The sequence below is a fragment of the Pseudophryne corroboree genome, chromosome 1 (assembly GCF_028390025.1).
Source record: "Pseudophryne corroboree isolate aPseCor3 chromosome 1, aPseCor3.hap2, whole genome shotgun sequence".
NCBI lineage: Eukaryota > Metazoa > Chordata > Amphibia > Anura > Myobatrachidae > Pseudophryne > Pseudophryne corroboree.
The window spans coordinates 434,704,076-434,722,926 of NC_086444.1; the positions used below are offsets into that span (position 1 = coordinate 434,704,076).

The 18,851-nt window shown below is 46.3% G+C and overlaps 1 protein-coding gene across 3 annotated transcripts in view; it reads right to left on the reverse strand.

Annotated features, from left to right (window-relative positions):
• Nucleotides 1–881: 881 nt before the first annotated feature.
• Nucleotides 882–18,851, reverse strand: part of LOC134896886 (receptor-interacting serine/threonine-protein kinase 4-like) — a 66,513-nt gene continuing 48,543 nt past the window's right edge. For 2 of the 3 annotated variants that reach the window (XM_063913960.1, XM_063913971.1), the window contains 4 exons: nt 17,422–17,464; nt 10,572–10,636; nt 4,746–4,785; nt 882–1,711 (listed from right to left, as the gene is read on the reverse strand). In XM_063913960.1, the coding sequence (XP_063770030.1) occupies nt 1,332–1,711; nt 4,746–4,785; nt 10,572–10,636; nt 17,422–17,464 (528 nt within the window). In that variant the 3' untranslated portion in view covers nt 882–1,331. The remainder of the gene's footprint in view (nt 1,712–4,745; nt 4,786–10,571; nt 10,637–17,421; nt 17,465–18,851) is intronic. The other variant, XM_063913978.1, reaches the window with a different exon arrangement.

Consider the following 18,851-nt stretch of genomic DNA (forward strand, 5'->3'; position numbering starts at 1 on the left):
TGTTCTGAGGGACAACACAGTAATGATTTGCTATATAGAAATAGAATTGGTTGTAGTTTTTAGGAGGTCTGTCTGTTCCAGATAGTAAAATGCTCAATCACATATTGAAATGTTGCATTGTGAATCAGGACCGGCATAACTGATCCAATTATAGCTCAGCAGAGGAGCCAATTTGGTTTCCTGGGACACAGATAGAAAGCGTCTTATTCAAGGTAACAATGGGTGAGTACTGGGAGCCTTATTCACATATGCCATAATAATCTATACTAATATACAAAAATAATAACATTTATTACTGAATCTTGTCCACTCACAAAGGACAAAAAAAAAGTCTTTGACCTTTCTGTACTGCATGAAAACTAAACTAATATAATTGCACTGACTGAGAGGTGTGCATGCGTGCCGCAATTATATCCATGGGAAACACAGGACTCTTCAAATAGTAAAATGTCCTTCGTACTTACCGTACCAATTCAGAGCTGATCGTATCTACCTTCAGAATCTCAGGCAGCACAGGGCCAGTCCGCCGCACATGTCAGGACCTAACCTTCCCCCGCACGGTGGTGATGCTTTGGCACCCTCCAAGTAGCTCCCTGCTGGCAGGCGGCTAGCCACCATGTTCTGGGTGGCAGCAGCTGTGTGTGACATCACGCAGCCGCCGCGGCACACCCCAGCAATGTTCTGAACATGCCTGCGTTGTCTGGACTGCCCCCCCCCCCCATGCCGTTCTAATGCCTCTGCGTGCACACTCCCCAAAAGGCGTCAGAGTGCAATCGCTGCCATTGCATTGGACCCTAAATTCATGCATGTTTTGAAATCATTTCCATTTTCACTTGTAAATAACAAAATAAAAAAAAACAGGTCACCAAATAATTGGAAAACAATTTAAATTTAATTGACTCCTGTGTTACAAATCAATTAATTGAAGTTTAAAATTACCCTGAGGATGCAATCTGACTTAATGATAGCAGGTGATTTTTGTTCAGAGGACAGTCAGTTAAGGCCATACTGTATTTCACTGACTTCCAACACATGATGCTGAAACAGCATCCTCCTAATTTACATGGGATAGGATACACGGCACTAGGGTTGCCAGGTCTGCATTTAAAACCAGACACATATGAAATAAACTTGTTGCATGATGGCATTGGAATATATGCAATTGTTGTTCAGGCATGCAGTGTGCTCTATTAAAAATAGCATGGCTTTAAATAACTAATATGGGAACATGATCTGCCATGCTGTCTTGGGTCAGAATGTTCCATGTGAGCCTTACTCTCCTGTGAGGAGGGTATTGGAATTCTTCCTGTACATAAAGTTATTGATCAATGTCATGGTTTTTTGGGCAATACTTTAAAATCGGGTCGGCTTGCTTGGGTGTTTGGTAAATTATTGACTTGTCCTTGCGGTGAGCCACTAATTGAAGTGGTATGTAATAGAGGGATTTGGATTGGTTGGTCACGCTTTGGTTCGGTCTCCTGCTTGCATAAAGTATGGCCCGAAGAAGCTTCTCTTGACGGCATGGTGGGCTGTGGTTGAGCGGTCGGTATTGGCCCTGTACTCAGTGGTGGACTGTAGTTTCTATGTATGACCTGGCCAGGTCGTGTCAGTCTAATGTTAACAGGCACACTTTGATATGTCCTCACAGTCATGGTATTGTTATCTCCAATCTGTATTGGGCCTGCACAGTCATGAATATTTACTGTAGTAGCTGAAATGACAAGTAGACATGTTGGTTTGCCTTCCTTCCCAATATAACAGTAATGAAACATTCGGGCTAAGCAGGACAAACTGCATTGTTATTGGTGATACCAGTACAAAAAGAAACAAACAATACTGTAACATCACGACTATCAACCATAGCTACTCAGGTTGTATATACTGTATGTTCGGTCTCACATTCCAGCCACAGAACAGGAGCTTTGTGACATTTTGGAAGTAGGTGTGGCCAGAAAGACCAATGAGGCGCTTTTCATTGGCATTCCCATTGACACCAGTTGCAGCCATTTTAAAGTAGTAAATAAATGCTCACCAAGGGGGTAATTCCAAGATGATCGCAGCAGGATTTTTATTAGCAGTTGGGCAAAACCATGTGCACTGCAGGGGAGGCAGATTTAACACGTGCAGAGAGTGTTAAATTTGGGTGTGGTGTGTTCAATCTGCAATCTAATTTGCAGTGTAAAAATAAAGCAGCCAGTATTTACCCTGCACAGAAACAAAATAACCCACCCAAATCTAACTCTTTCTGCACATGTTATATCTGCCTCCCCTGCAGTGCACATGGTTTTGCCCAACTGCTAACAAAATTCCTGCTGCGATCAACTTGGAATTACCCCCCAAGTTAGGTTGCAGAAAAGCATTACATAAAGTTCTGGAAACTTTTCTTGTGAAGTTTACCAAGTTCTACTTCTAATGCAGTACCGTGCAGTCTTGACTATGGGGGTCATTCCGACCCATTTGCACGCTGCTGTTTTTCGCAGCCGTGCGAACGGGTCGGTACTATGCATGCGCGGTGGATGCAATGCGCAGGCGAGTCGTTGCGCAGCGACGACTGTCGCTGGGCAACAACAAGAAGAACGAAGAAAGCGATCGCTTCCACAATCGCAAGAAGATTGACAGGAGGAAGGCATTCCGGGGCGTCAACTGACCATTTTCTGGGAGTGGTGAGTCCAACGCAGGCATGTCTAGGCGTTTGCAGGGCGGGTGTCTGACGTCAATTCCGGGTCCGGACAGGCTGCGGGTAAGTAACTTGAAAGCTACTTAGAAACTGCACAAAATGTTTTTGCACAGCACGGCTGCACAAGCGTTCGCAGCCTTGCTATGCAAAAAACCCCTCCCCCATAGGCGGCGTCTAGTTGATCGCATGGCCAGCAAAAAGTTGCTACGTGCGATCAACTCGGAATGACCCCCCATAAGCATAATTAGAATAATACAAAGAAGATATTTATAATTTCTAAATATGTTCTTTGTATTATTCTAATTACTTAACTCGCTATGTTTGTTTTGCTCTGCTGCTTATACAGGGAGAGTTTACAGGTGAGGGAGCCACAACCTGAGCCTCCCTTGATGGTCGGACACTGCGTGGCTAAAGCCTGTACTATGCCACACCGCAGCCAATAATACTGCAGTGGAAAAGGACCAGGGGAGGCAGCCGTTACAACTGCCTCACACAGGGCTGGGCGTGCCAGCTAGAGGACTGGAGGGAGACTCCGCTTCCAGTCCTCATAATTCTTCTCACTGATGCTGCAGGAATAGGGTGTACCCAGAGGTATTCGGGCGCTATAAGAATGAGGTGCTTTACTGGGCTGCAGCCAAATTTAGAGGGAAGTCACTCCCACTGTAACAAAGATGCAACAAAAGGAAGGCTGCGCTCAGATAGGAAAGAACAATGACACTTTCGCACAATTATCAATTTTAAATCCGGGTAAACTATCCCCTTTTTAATTTACATGAATTCATGTTGTATGTTGTTTAATGCATAGTATATTGGCTTTTATTAAATTGATAAATGTGGCGAAAATATCATTGTTCTTTCCTATCTGAGCGCAGCATTCCTTTTGTCACTGATGCTGGCTGCTGGAGTCTGAAGGCTGGGCACAACACCAGTTTCCTCCCACTGAGGGAACATCTACCTTCAGCCCTCACAGCTCTTCTCACTGACACAAGCTGCTGGAGTCTGAGGGCTGGACACAAGACCAGTCTCCTCCCACTGAGGGAACATCTGCCTTCAGTCCTCACAGCTCTTCTCACTGACACAAGCTGCTGGAGTCTGAAGGCTGGACACAACACCAGTCTCCTCCCACTGAGGGAGACTCTGCCTTCAGTCCTCACAGCTCTTCTCACTGACACAAGCTGCTGGAGTCTGAAGGCTGGACACAACACCAGTCTCCTCCCACTGAGGGAACATCTGCCTTCAGTCCTCACAGCTCTTCTCACTGACACAAGCTGCTGGAGTCTGAAGGCTGGACACAACACCAGTCTCCTCCCACTGAGGGAGACTCTGCCTTCAGTCCTCACAGCTCTTCTCACTGACACTGGCTGCTGAAGTCTGAAGGCTGGGCACAACACCAGTTTCCTCCCACTGATAGAGACTCTGCCTTCAGTCCTCACAGTTCTTCTCACTGACACTGGCTGCTGGAGTCTGAAGGCTGGGCACAACACCAGTTTCCTCCCACTGATGGAACATCTGCCTTCAGTCCTCACAGCTCTTCTCACTGACACTGGCTGCTGGAGTCTGAAGGCTGGACACAAGACCAGTCTCCTCCCACTGAGGGAACATCTGCCTTCAGTCCTCACAGCTCTTCTCACTGACACAAGCTGCTGGAGTCTGAAGGCTGGACACAACACTAGTCTCCTCCCACTGAGGGAGACTCTGCCTTCAGTCCTCACAGCTCTTCTCACTGACACTGGCTGCTGAAGTCTGAAGGGGTGTATACTGGCGGCTGGGCTCCCGGCGACCAGCATACCAGCGCCGGAATCCCGACCAACGGCATACCGACAGCGTGGCGAGCGCAAATGAGCCCCTTGCGGGCTCGCTGTGCTTGCCACGCTGCGCTCGCTCGGTATGCCGGCTGTCGGAATTCCGGTGCTGGTATACTGTGTGCCGGGATCCCGACAGCCGGCAAGCTGAAGACCACCCGTCTGAAGGCTGAGCACAACACCAGCCTCCTCCTACCAAACAGAGAGCCATTTTAGTGCACAGTACTGAATCTAAAGTCTTCAAGTCTGGTCAGTAATGTACTTACGTGGAAAAGGAGACTGAGGATATGAAGGAGGATAGAAGGCCTGAAAAGAGAAGAAAACATACATCTAAGTACATAAAGGGGACAACTCTACATAGATGCATATCATTTTGGTGTTTGTGGTATATAAGTTACATACTAATAGAGATATTACTAATCTTGTGCTTTTATTGGAAGGTTGCTCAAGGTAGTCCACTGATATAAAGGAAACATGTAAAAGGTAAAAAGTAGGAAGCCAAGGCAACTTATAGTCATCTATATGGCAGATGATTTTCCCTAATTAGGAGAGTAATGTCTGGCGAAACAAAGAAGGACAAATATTTGTCATAAAGTAAAAAAGAGGCAGAGGTGGGAACATTATTTAGCTGTGGTGGTATATAATAATAAGTAGCACAGAATTCATAGGAGGCGAAAGGGAAGTGAACAGATGGAAAATATACACTGTCACCTAGAACTCGGGGGTATGGATTGTGAGTGGGGGACAGTCCAAGATAACAGAGCTATCTAGCTGAGTCAGACATAGAGAGCCAGGTTTAGGTATTATTATGTAGTTACAAGAATAGATAAAGTAGTTACAAGGATAGATAACTCCCCCCCCTGAACTGGCATACACTATTCAATTATTGGGCCAATCAGCTGATAATTGGCTGATTGGTCTGATAATTTTATAGTGTGTATACTAAAGTATTAGCCAATAAACAGCTTTAAATGCTTCTGCAACAGTCAGATCAGGAGGTCGGAACAGCGTGTGCTGCACATGCTATATTATTCCCAATCTACCGATCCCGTCGAAGAGATAAAAAGAAAGTACAAACTAAGTAAGAAATTGCTCAGCGATCCGATAACCGGTACTTTAGATCAGAGCGTTTATTGGATATCGGAGTGTCATCAATTATCTTAGTATACCCAGCTTTAGTTTTTAACATTGACAGTTTCCGATCTGGGACAAATAAATCCACACCATAAATTTACCCATACATGTTTACACTATGGGGGTCATTCCGAGTTGATCGCTCGCTAGCAGTTTTTAGCAGCCGTGCAAACACTATGCTGCCGCCCACTGGGGAGTGTATTTTCGCTTTGCAGGAGTGCGAACGAAACACGTTTTGTGCAAAACAAGACCAGCCCTGTAGTTACTTATTCTGTGCGATGATTGCTGCGACGAGTGACACGGCAATGACGTCAGATACCCACCCAGCAAACGCCCAGCCACGCCTGCATTTTTCCAAACACTCCCAGAAAACAGTCAGTTGACACCCATAAACGCCCTCTTGCGTTCGACTGTGCAATTGGAATCGTCGCTAGAACCAGTGCAAACCCGGACGACGCGCATGCACATTGCGGAGCATACGCATGAGCAGATTAGCCGTTTTTTTTACTAATCGCTACACAGCGAACAACGGCAGCTAGCGATCAACTCGGAATGACCCCCTATGTCACACCCCTAGTTACAAGAGATGCAGTCAATTTACCGGCTGTCGGGATCCCAGCGTTCAGGAGACCGACGTCGGAATCCCGACAGCCGGTGAATACTGACAGCTGGAATCCCGACCACCGCTGGGTATTCCTACTCGGTTGGTGGTTCCACACCACCAACTCAGTGGAAATAGAACCTGTATCGAGCAAAGCAAGCCACCGGGCCTAGTGTATGGCGAGTGCAGATAACCCGTGATTCTGGCAGATGGGATGCCGCTGTCGGTATAGTGACAGCCAGAATCCCATCTGCAGGGATTTCATATATGTACCAATCATAAATCTTTCCCCTCTTGCTCACAGTAAATTAGGAATGTCCCATGAAAATCTGTTTACTACTGTGTAATGTAAATCTAAATGCTTTTTCCATTTGATTGAATGGTATATTGTTATACAGATGTGTCTACAGAACCTTTGCTCAAATCGTGCCAAATAGCTGAGTTTAGTGCGCCACAGGTTAAGCGACTTGGGGGGTCACTCCGCCTATAGGGGAGTGTATTTTCGCTTTGCAAGTGTGCGAACGCCTGTGCAGCCGAGCTCTGCAAAAACATTTTGTGCAGTTTCTGAGTTCACCTCAGCCTGTCTGGTCCCGGAATTGACGTCTGACACCCACCCTGCAAACGCTTGGACACCCCTGCGTTTTCCCAAACACTCCCAGAAAACGGCCAATGGACAACCATAAACGCCTTCTTCCTGTCAATCTCCTTGTGATCGGCTGTGCGAATGGATTCTTCGTTAAATCCATCGCTCAGCAACGATCCGGTTTGTACCCGTATGATGCGCCTGCGCATTGCTGTGCATAAGCATGTGCAGTAGTGACCTGATCGCTGCGCTGCGAAAAATGGCAGCATGCGAACAGGTCGGAATGACCCCCTTAGATGCACCAAGTGTCTTTTTCTTTAAAGATATGTCTTTACATACAAGGGTGCAAGGGTACACAGACTAATGGGGCTAGCATTATATTTATTTGTGTGTGCAACTGGGTAAAAAAAGGCTACAGACAGGATTTCCGATATGAGCTGCCATGCCAAGTCTCCCATCACGTATCACAGGGCCAGCGCTACCCGCTCAGCAAAGGGATGCCGAGCAGGCATTGACCTGTGTATGTGTGTGGCATTGTGTGTATTAGCGGTGCTATTATTGTGGGCATTATGTGCGTAAGCAGCGCTACTATTGTGGTCATTATGTGCATTAGCTGCGCTACTATTGTGGGCATTATGGCCCTCATTCCGAGTTGATCGCACCAAGCAACTTTTTGCTGCTGGTGTGATCAACTAGCCTCCGCCTATGGGGGAGTGTATTTTAGCATAGCAGGGCTGCGATCGCTTGTGCAGCCCTGCTATGTTAAAAAAGTTTCCTGCAAAACAAGACCAGCCCTGGACATACTTACCCTGTGCGACGGATCCAGCGATGATGGGCTCGGCTTTGACGTCAGATATCCGCCCTCCATTCGCCTGGACACGACTGCGTTTTTCTTACCACTCCCCATAAACAGTCTCCAACGGTCAGTTGACGCCCCGGAATGCCTTCCTGCAGTCAATCTTCTTGCAATCGCCGCTGCGGCAGTTTTTTCCACTGTCAGCGTCGTTGCCGTTGCCGGGCAACGACGCGTGTGTGCATTACGGCCCCCGTGCATGCACATTACGGCCCCCACACGTGTGTAGTAGTGACCCGGTCGCAGCTGTGCAAACGAAAGCACGCTGTCATTGGGTCGGATTGACCCCCAAAGAGCGTAAGTGCAGCTGCTACTGTATTGTGAACATTATGTGCATAAGTAGCGCTACTGCAGTGGGCATTATGTGCTATTGCTGTGGGCATTATGTACATTAGTGGCACTACTGTTGTGGGCATTATGTGCATAAGCGGCGGCTATTGTGGGCATTAAGTGAGCAGGTGGCGCTACTGCTGTGGGCATTAGGGAGGTCATTCCGAGTTGTGCGCTCGCTGACGTTTTTCTCAGTGCAGCGATTAAGTGAAAAAAATGCAAAAATGCTAAGTACTTTCACACAAAACTTTGTAGATTTACACAAGCTCGAGCGACTCTTTTTTATCGCTCAAGTGATCGTAGAGTGATTGACAGGAAGTGGGTATTTCTGGCCGGAAACTGGGCATTTTCAGGGAGTGTGCTAAAAAACGCAGGCGTGCCAGGTAAAAACGCAGGCGTGGGTGGAGAAACTGTGGACGTGGCTGGCCGAACGCAGGGCGTGTTTGTGACGTCAAACCAGGAACTAAACAGACGTGATCGCAGTCTAGGAGTAGGTCTGGAGCTACTCAGAAACTGCAGGGAATTATTTAGTAGCAGTTCTGCTAATCTTTCGGTCGCTATTCTGCTAAGCTAAGATACACTCCCAGAGGGCGGCGGCCTAGCATTTGCAATGCTTCTAAAAGCAGCTAGTGAGCGAACAACTCGGAATGAAGACATATATGCGTAAGCGGTGCTACTGCTGTGGACTTTATGTGCATTGGCCAGGGCCGTAACTACATGTGTGCCAAGTGGGCCTGGCACACAGCGCAGTTGCCCTGAGGGCGCATGGCCAGCGGCATGTAATGAGTCAAATTGACTCATTACATGCCGCCTCTGCTGTGTGCGCCGTGCGCCGCCGCGCTGTGGAGGAGGGAGCAGCAGCGGAGAAGGAGGAGGAGGGAGGGGGACTGGAGCGCAGCAGCGCTATTTCATTGGTAGTAAGCGCCGCTGCAGCAGTCCCCTCTCCTTCCGTATTGGCTGCCCGGCGCTGCTGTGGATGCTGGGATGCGGTTCCTCCGTCCCAGCATCCACAGCAGCGCCGGGCAGCCAATACGGAAGGAGAGGGGACAACTGCAGCGGTGCTTACTACCAATGAAATAGCGCTGTTGTGGCTCCAGTCCCCCTCCCTCCTCCTACTTCTCCGCTACCTGCACCAAGGGAGCTGCCAGCACGAGGAGCCTGTCAGCGGGGAGATGGTAAGTATATATCTCTCTCTCTCTTTCTCTCTGGGACACTGTCTGCCATAATGTGTAAAAAGGGGGACACCGTCTGCCATAATGTGTAAAAAGGGGGCCTGGCTGCCGCAGTGTGTAAAAAGGGGGACTGGCTGCCGCAATGTGTAATAAGGGGGACACCGTCTGCCGTAATATGTAAAAAGGGGGCCTGGCTGCCGCAATGTGTAAAAAGGGGGACGCTGGCTGCTGCAATGTGTATAAAGGGGGACACCGTCTGCCGTAATGTGTAAAAACAGGGACGCTGTCTGCTGTAATGTGTAAAAAGGGGACGCTGTCTGCCGTAATGTGTAAAAAGGGGGATGCTGTCTGCCGTACTGTGTAAAAATGGGGACGCTGTCTGCCATAATGTGTAAAAAGGGGGACACTGTCTGCTGTACTGTGTAAAAATGGGGACGCTGTCTGCCATAATGTGTAAAAAGGGGACGCTGTCTGCCGTAATGTGTAAAAAGGGGGACGCTGTCTGCCGTAATGTGTAAAAAGGGGATGCTGTCTGCTGTAATGTGTAAAAAAGGGGACGCTGTCTGCCGTAATGTGTAAAAAAGGGGACGCTGTCTGCCGTAATGTGTAAAAAAGAGGACGCTGTCTGCCATAATGTGTAAAAAGGGGACGCTGTCTGCCGTAATGTGTAAAAAGGGGGACTGTCTGCTGTGATGTGTAAAGAGGGGGACTGTCTGCTGTGATGTGTAAAAAGGGGGATGCTGTCTGCTGTAATGTATAAAAGGGGCTCTACCTGGTGTAGTGGCACTATTGTGCAGCGTAATTTGAATAATGGAGACTACTGTGCACTGTAGTATGAATAGCTATTATTTTGTGGCCACGCCCTTTCCCCATGAAGCCACGCCCCTATATATTTTCCACGCGCCTACAGCGTGCACTGCCCCTATCTTACATGGGGGGCGCCAATGTCGTTTCTTGCACACAGCGCTAAAATGCCTAGTTATGGCACTGGCATTGGCAGCACTACTGCTGTAGGCATTATGTGCATAAGCGGCACAACCACTGGGGGCATTATGTGTGTATGAGGTGCTACTGCTGTGGGCATTATGTGTGTAAGTGACGCTACTGTTGTGGGCATTATGTGTATAAGCAATGCTACTGTGGGCATTATGTGCGTAAGCAGCTCTACTATGGACATAATGTATAAGGGGTGCTAATACTGTGGGCATTATTTGTGTAAGCGGCACTACTACTGTGGGCATTGTTTGTGTAAGAGGCACTACTGTGGGCAATATGTATAAGGGATGCTACTACTGTGGGCATTATGTGTATAAGCAGCACTATTACTGTAGGCATTATGTATATAAGTAGCACTACTGTAGGCATTATGTGTATAATGGGCGAGTTAATGCTGTGCTATGCAATTCATTGGCAACTTACAGGTACACGTGGTAAATATTGATATCCAGTAGCATGTGAAGACCAATTGAAAGGGAATGCTGCACCTAAAAAAATCAGAGAAAGAATGTTTGCAGGGCTATTTGTGTGCTCAATCCTTAAAATCAATGTAGCTTTGCATAATCTAGTGGAACAACAAACAATCAATGCATTGTGTATTAATACAATATTATAAGGTACACACACTGTGATACAAATGCAGTGATACTGCTACTGACCAAAATGAAACATCAATGAAAAATGTATAATTATTATTAATAACAGTAAAAATGTACTTGATAATCTTTATATATTTTATATATATATATATATATATATAATTTATATGCAGAATAAATATATATATATATATATATATACATACATACATACATACATACATAAAGGCCCTCATTCCGAGTTGTTCGCTCGCAAGCTGCTTTTAGCAGCTTTGCACACGCTAAGCCGCCGCCTACTGGGAGTGAATCTTAGCATAGTAAAACTGCGAACAAAAGATTAGCAGAATTGCGAATAGACACTTCTTAGCAGTTTCTGAGTAGCTCCACACTTACTCGGCATCTGCGATCAGTTCAGTCAGTTTCGTTCCTGGTTTGACGTCACAAACACACCCAGCGTTCGCCCAGACACTCCCCCGTTTCTTCAGACACTCCCGCGTTTTTCCCAGAAACGGCAGCGTTTTTTCACACACATCCATAAAACGGCCAGTTTCCGCCCAGAAACACCCACTTCCTGTCAATCACATTACGATCACCAGAACGAAGAAAAAACCTCGTAATGCCGTGAGTAAAATTCCTAACTGCATAGCAAATTTACTTGGCGCAGTCGCAGAGCGAACATTGCGCATGCGCAATTAGCGGAAAATCGCTACGATGCGAAGAAAATTACAGAGCGAGCAACTCGGAATGACCACCAAAGTACATATATTGACGTGTGTGTGTATATATATATATATACATACACACACACACACACACACACACACACACACACACACACACACACACACACACACACACACACACACATTCATACATACATACATACATACACAAAATACACATACATGCCTGTAAATACATACATATGATACACAGTCACACACATTTCATATACAGTATTGGTGGTATACTGTACATACCACCAGCGACTGGGAGCAGTGGGAGGCGGGAGCAGACTGCCAGTTCAGTGAGGTGGGAGAGAGCTGCTGCGGCTGAGCATGCGCAGCCAGCAGCTTTCCCCGGACTTTGTGCAGAGAGCTACGTAGCTCTCTGCTGCTGCAGTAGCTCCGTGGCCGCGGTCACAATTGCAATCACGGCCTTTGCTGAGACGGAGACACTGCTGTCTCCATCTCACAAATAAACATTTAGCTCATCAGGGGGGGTTTCCAGGCACTCAGAACCCCCCCCCCCTTCCCCCCCTGTGTGCGCTACTGGTACTTGATAGATATCATTGTCTTATTGTATTTGGAAACAAAGGGCCTGATTCTGAGTCATGCGCAAATAGAAATACTGATGGCTCTTGCAGCTTTCAGTATCCTGCGCCAAAGTAAGACTGCACATACACACACTGACAAAGACCACTAGTGCATACTGACTGATGTGTCCATCAATGGACCACACTTTCCAGAAATAGGTGTTTCTGGACGGTAAGAGGGCAGAACAGATCCATCTTGTGGGAATGAAATGAGAGTTCCATGGGCATGTAAGCCAGCATCCGTGCTCATGCGAAGTGTGCAGACAGAAATTGTTTGCCTGCTTTAGATGGACCTTTTGCATCCAGCAAAAGTATGTGGACTTGCAAAAGGTGATGATGAGTGCAGATGCAGGGATCTTTGGTATATATGGGTGGATTCTGGCATTAGCATACGGAAGTAAGGAGCCTGCCACAGTTGTACAGAAAAACTACCGCAAATGGGTCCAACTTACTGTACTATCAGGCCCAAAGTGTTTAAGTAACTTTTTAAAAACTCACTACCTTGCTGTCTGCGCGCTTTACATATTTTCATCCCATGAGGCATATGTAATAGCATCTGAGTTTGACGGAGGTGTGGGATGCCGGTTGATCTCTGACTTTTTTTGAAGTGGCAATCATTTAAACGGCATGGTTTTGCCTTGTAAATGATTGCCGCTTTAAAAATACCTCAGAGATTGGTCGGCATCGTGCACCTCCGCCACAATCGGCCGCAATTAAACATGCCTTATTTGTATTTTTATTTTGCCAAGTTCATTGGAGGTTTATTTTGTACTGAAAATGTCCCTTCTCTACTGATCTAAGTGTTTAGTAAAGATGGTAACGAGAGGTGCGGGGGAGTGATTATTTAATGAACTACTTTGTATACAGTGTGTGTCATTTTGTACGATTTTTCTTACAGGTGCACTATAGGTACCACTGTCTGCAAGGGGATGCTGGCATTTGCAGTTCTCCAAATACCACTATGCCCTGACAGCCATTTTGATTTGGCATAACATAGCTAGCTGGGACTTGTAGTACATTTTTATTAACCACAAGTTGTGTGGGGGATAGCCCAGGGTTGGTTATTCTTAGGGAGGATTGCTTTTTTTGCAGGCCTCTGATCTGACCAGCCTAGAGCAGGTTGGCACTATGACGAAGGGGATCATAAGTCGAGCTATAATGCCTCCAGCCCTGACTGGTTATATCTAGTGCAGCTTGGCGAATCAGCTCTTCCCAACATTGATAACAGGCAGAGCGGGACTCCTTTGTGCGGCGGAAAAGGGAGTGTGGCTTCCGAAAGGGGTGCGGCTACATGAAACACCGCTACCGCAAGCCACGTCTCCCCAATTTCGTCCCTCTGTAATCCGCACAGCGTCTGTTCACCACTGCTGCAGTGAGTGACAGGAGACTCACAATTGCCCCCTCCCCCACCGCGGGACGCTGTGGCCCGCGGGTGGGACAGCGGGCCAATCCCTGGAAAAAGGGACTGTTCCACAAAAATTGGGACAGTTGGGAGGTATGCATAATCATGAGGCACCGTGGTAATAATAACTTTCACTGGCTTAATACCACAACACTCCAAGCGAGGGATTTGAATACCACCAAACCTCCGATTCATACACTTAACTGGTGTGCGATCAGTAATAGTGTATTTATATGGTATGTGCACTTTGTTAATTATGGGTGTAGTATGGTATGCCGGCGGTCGGGCTCCCGGCGACCAGCATACCGGCGCCAGGAGCCCGACCGCCGGCTTACCGACAGTGTGGCGAGCGCAAATGAGCCCCTTGCGGGCTCGCTGCGCTCGCCATGCTGCGGGCACGGTGGCACGCTAAGCGAGCCACGCTATTTTATTCTCCCTCCAGGGGGGTCGTGGACCCCCACGAGGGAGAATAAGTGTCGATATGGCAGCTGTCGGATTTCCGGCGCCGGTATACTGTGCACCGGGATCCCGACAGCCAGCATACTGAAGACCACCCGTTAATTATAACTTTCAGTTGAATCCTGCTGAATTTAAAATACAAGCATGCATTCCATGCGGGACAAACCTACCAAACATGAATAGTCACCTAAAACAGCCACTCCTTCCCGTGGTGAACTTCTTGGATATACAAGTTGTGACAACCCGGGTTTCAACTCCGATTTCGTATTGAGATACAGTATGCTGTTTTTTTCAACTGTTTTCGGTAGGAACGGATTTTTTGTATATGAAGGATGTTTTATGCAATTATTTATTCATGTTTGGTATGTGTTGCTTTGCTATTTCTGATGCTACAGTAAATAACATTAACAATCCTTTGTATCCTTTAAGTTTTTCATTTCTAAAGATCTCACTACAAGCTGGTGACTAGTAAGCAAAGATCAGGGGACCTTTGTTAGAAAGCTGTGTGCTAGTACACTGTGCTTACATACTTGAGAGCTGTATATAACGCAAACAAAGTCGTCATCCATTTCCCAAGTCAACAGGCTAAGCTAGAACATCACTTGAGACAGAGGGCCTAAGGGGTCATTCCGACCCATTCGCACGCAGCGGTTCTTCGTTGTGCCGTTGCCTGGGGATGATCGTCAAGAAGATTGAAAGGCGGGAGGCGTTCCGGGGCGGATATTCACCGTTTTCCAGGCGTGGTGAGTCCAATGCAAGCGCGGCTAGGCGTTTGGAGGGCAGATGTCTGACGTCAGGACCGGAACCTTCATCGCTGGATCCGTCGCACAGGGTAAGTAACTCTTTCCCTGGTCTTGTTTTGTAGGAAACTTTTTAGCATAGCAGGGCTGCACAAGAGATCGCAGCCCTGCTATGCTAAAATACACTCCCCCATAGGCAGAGATTAGTTGATCACACCAGCAGCAAAAAGTTGCTTGCTGCGATCAACTCGGAATGAGGGCCCTAATTCAGACCTGATCGCAGAAGCAAATTTGTTAGCTAATGGGTGGGTTATATTGTTTCTGTGTAGGGCAAATACTGGCTGCTTTATTTTTACACTGCAATATAGATTCAGTTTGAACACACCGCACCCAAATCTGTCTCTGCACATGTTATATCTGCCCCCCCCCCCCCTGCAATGCACATGGTTTTGCCCATTTGCTAACAAATTTGCTGCTGCGATCAGGTCTGAATTAGGCCCAGTATTCTGATGTGTGTGGTCCAATGGAAGTAAAGTCGATACAGATACTTTGTGACATTTATAGATTACTTCACAAGGATGACACACATGTATTTCATCAGAGAGAAATCTCATGTGGCTAAAAGGATTGCAGAATACAAGGGACTTAGAGAGAATGAAAAAGGTAAAAGACTCAAGACCCTGAGATCTGAGAATGGTGGAAAATGTCTTAACACAGGTGGAACAATTCTTAAGAAAATATGGAATAGAGCATCAATTGAATAATGCCTATATTCCTGAGAAGAATGATGTCCGCGAACAAACAAACCATACACTAGTGGAGAGAGCAAGATGTATGCAAAAGGATGCAGGTCTAGACAGGCAGTTTTGGGCAGAAGCTAAGTCCCAGGTAGTTTATCTCAAAACCTGTTCTCCTACAGCTGCACAGAAGGACATAACAGCTAATAAAGCATGTACATAAGACATCTGAAAGTATTGCCTATGTGTATATACTAAAACAGAACAGACGCAAGCTGGATCCAAATCATTTAAGTGCACCATGCTTGGCTATTGCAAAGAGAGCAAAGATTACAGATTGTGAAATGCAAACACCAGTAAGATTAAGTCACAAGATGTTACCTTTAGAAACAGTGCAAGTTATAGAAAAGCTGGAATCTGATATGTGTCACTGGGCATACCAGCAGTTGAAGATGTATCCGAGTCAGAGACTATTAGCATGGAAGTTTAACTATAGAAAAGATCTTCTGCAGGATCAAATATTGGCAAACTACCTAAGGGGAAGAAATGAGAAATTCCCAAACATCGCATTCTGTGAGCCTCGGGACATTCAGAAGTCAAGGTCCTATTGATGTGAGTGGAAGTCCAAGATAGGAAGAAAGACTTTGCAAGATTTAAAGGTCACAAGTGTAAAAGATACCAAGAATCGTAAAGGTGACAGCAGTCCCAAGTTTGTGAGTCAAGAGACTATTGCCATGGTCCATAATGTCAGTGAGGAGGCTCACCAAGAAGACCAGAACAGAAACATGTGATATGATGCTTTATTATGTGTTTAACCTACTTTTCTACAAGAAAGTTGAAATTAAATGTTTGTGTAATATGGATAAACTTGTAGCAAGGGGGGTTGCTCCCCACTGTGCATACATGCTGGGCACTAGGACCCAGAGAAGTCTGTCCTCCAATCTGATGTATCACTGCACATGTACTGTAGCCATGTTATAGATCCATCTTTAGTGCAGTGAGAGTGTATAGAACCCCATGTTCTTCAAAGCTTTAATCCCTCACAAGTGTGTATACAATAGTGAGTAAGACTGTACATGTTATACATCAATAAACTGATGTGGAAGAATTTGGTGTCCATCCAAATTATGGACCAATTTACTAAGGACCATGGCCCTGATTCAGATTTGTATGCAATTGCAATCACTCTTAAAGCGGCAATCAATTAAACCAGGTTGGTTTTGACTTGTAAATGATTGCCACTTTAAAAATTAAGGGTCTTCTTGCCCTAAGTCCCGTACTTCTGGCAACTTGGACCCTATTACATTTACCCTATAGTTTCTGTGCCACAAGTTCTTCATATGTCCATTAAGTTAAAATGATTGGATACATGTCTAACTTATTTAACTTATTTCATGAATTTTTAATTATTGCATTGACTAAATACAGTATGTTCTGTACTTAGTGAATGTATGGTTAGAAATATACTTTTTTATTTTTTTACAATTACATATATATGTGTGGAAATTGTCAGTGAAAGGGACTATCATCCTTGCATTAAAATGTTGCTTTAACATTCAAAGATAAATTTAAACATATGTTGTTTATTTAACTGTTAAGGTGGGTACACACTGGGCAATGTGCTCAGTGAGTGACATCGTCTAGTGTGTCCCCCTACCAGGCCGGGCCATTCGACAGCAGGCATACACACTGTGTGATATCGCTAGCGATATGGCACAGTGAAGTCATGCCGCGGCCGGCCGCAGCTTTGGACAATGAGTTCAAATTGAGCTGCATGCACGGCTAAGACCAAGGGGTCATTAACGACTCTCGGGGCTGCACAAGCTCATCATTTACAGTGTACACACTAGTCGATATAGTAAACAACGTCACTCAGGAAGGGTCAAAATGAGCGACGTTGTTTACTTTATCAACTAGTGTATACGGGCCTTTAAACTGTTGAACTATTCATTGTTTATTGTATGCTGTTCATAAAGGAGTAAGTTCATTGCTGCAAAACATTAAGTACATTAGAAGATTACCTGGGTTATGTGGTCTTGTACTCATAGGTTGGTAGGTAGGTCGCTGGATAAACAAGACAGATACATATGTAATAACTCATAGCTTTAAATGTAAACAATTATTACAGAATCTAAAACAATATAAATATTATATATACTGTATAAAGCAGGGGTCTTCAACCTTTAAGACAGTGTGGGCCACATAAAAAAATGAAACGAAGCCGAGGGCCACTAAGCTATACTGCGGTATTTAGAATCTAAATTTTAATTTATGATTGTAATGAGACCTTTTCTAGACTCATAAGACCATAAAAAAGACTTCAAAAGATAATTATTGTAATTTAATGAATGAAACATGGTCTACTTTACCTTTGTTATTATAATAAGTTCATATCAGTGGGAAACTTGGCATTGTTTTTGCTTGGCCAGCTTGTCGATGTTGGCATCAATGTTAGAAGTCGCTATGCGCAGAGTATTCTCAAGATGTTGGTCTGTAAGCACTGAACTGGACTCATACGGCAGTATCACTGGACTGGTGGGTATAATGTGGGCATGCTTTCACAATATTGCTGCTGTCTGTCTGTGATGGGGGGAGGGAGGGTATGATAGCGCCTATGTCAAGACATAGGTGCTATCATACCCTCCCTCCTCCCCATCACAGACAGACAGCAGCATTGTCAAAGCATGCTCCCTGCCATCTCTGCTCTTAATACTTAATACACCCCCTGCTGGGTCCCCCGCCACGCCCCCTGCCCTCAATACTAATTTATTCACTGCCATGCTCAGGCTGCCGCACCCCCGTCCCCGCCGCTCCCGCACGCCGGGTTCCTGCACTGCCCCCTGCCCTCAACACTTATACACTTTTATTCTCCTGCCGCAGCCCCCCCCCCCCCCGCGCCGGGTCCCCGCCGCACACAGCCATGCTCAGGCTGCATACATGCTGCCGCACCCCCTCCGCTCCCGCCCGCCGGGTTCCCGCACTGCCCCCTGCTCTCAATGGTAACTTGCCGCACCCCCCCCAGCCGGGTCCCCGCCGCTCTCACCCACCTATTCAACACTGCAGGCGGAGGGAGACACAGGGAGGGAGACACAGTAAGGGTGACCAGACCACTGACCAGCCTAAGAGGAGCTACTCCCCTTCTTCACAGGCAACCAGTGACAGTGCGGGGGAGTCACATGACTCCGGGAAAGGGAAAAAAAATAAATTTTTTTTTTGTGTTCATATGTGCGCTGCGGGCGGGCGCGTCGGCGGGCCATGGAAACCATAGCAGCGGGCCACCTGTGGCCCGCGGGCCACGGGTTGAAGACCCCTGGTATAAAGCATCGAGCCACAAACTAGATTCTTATATTGCAACTCACAGTACATAACCATTAGATATACCACTCTAAACAGACAGCAACCCTAGAATCAGATATACCTCTCTAAACAGACAGAAAACCTAGAATCAGAT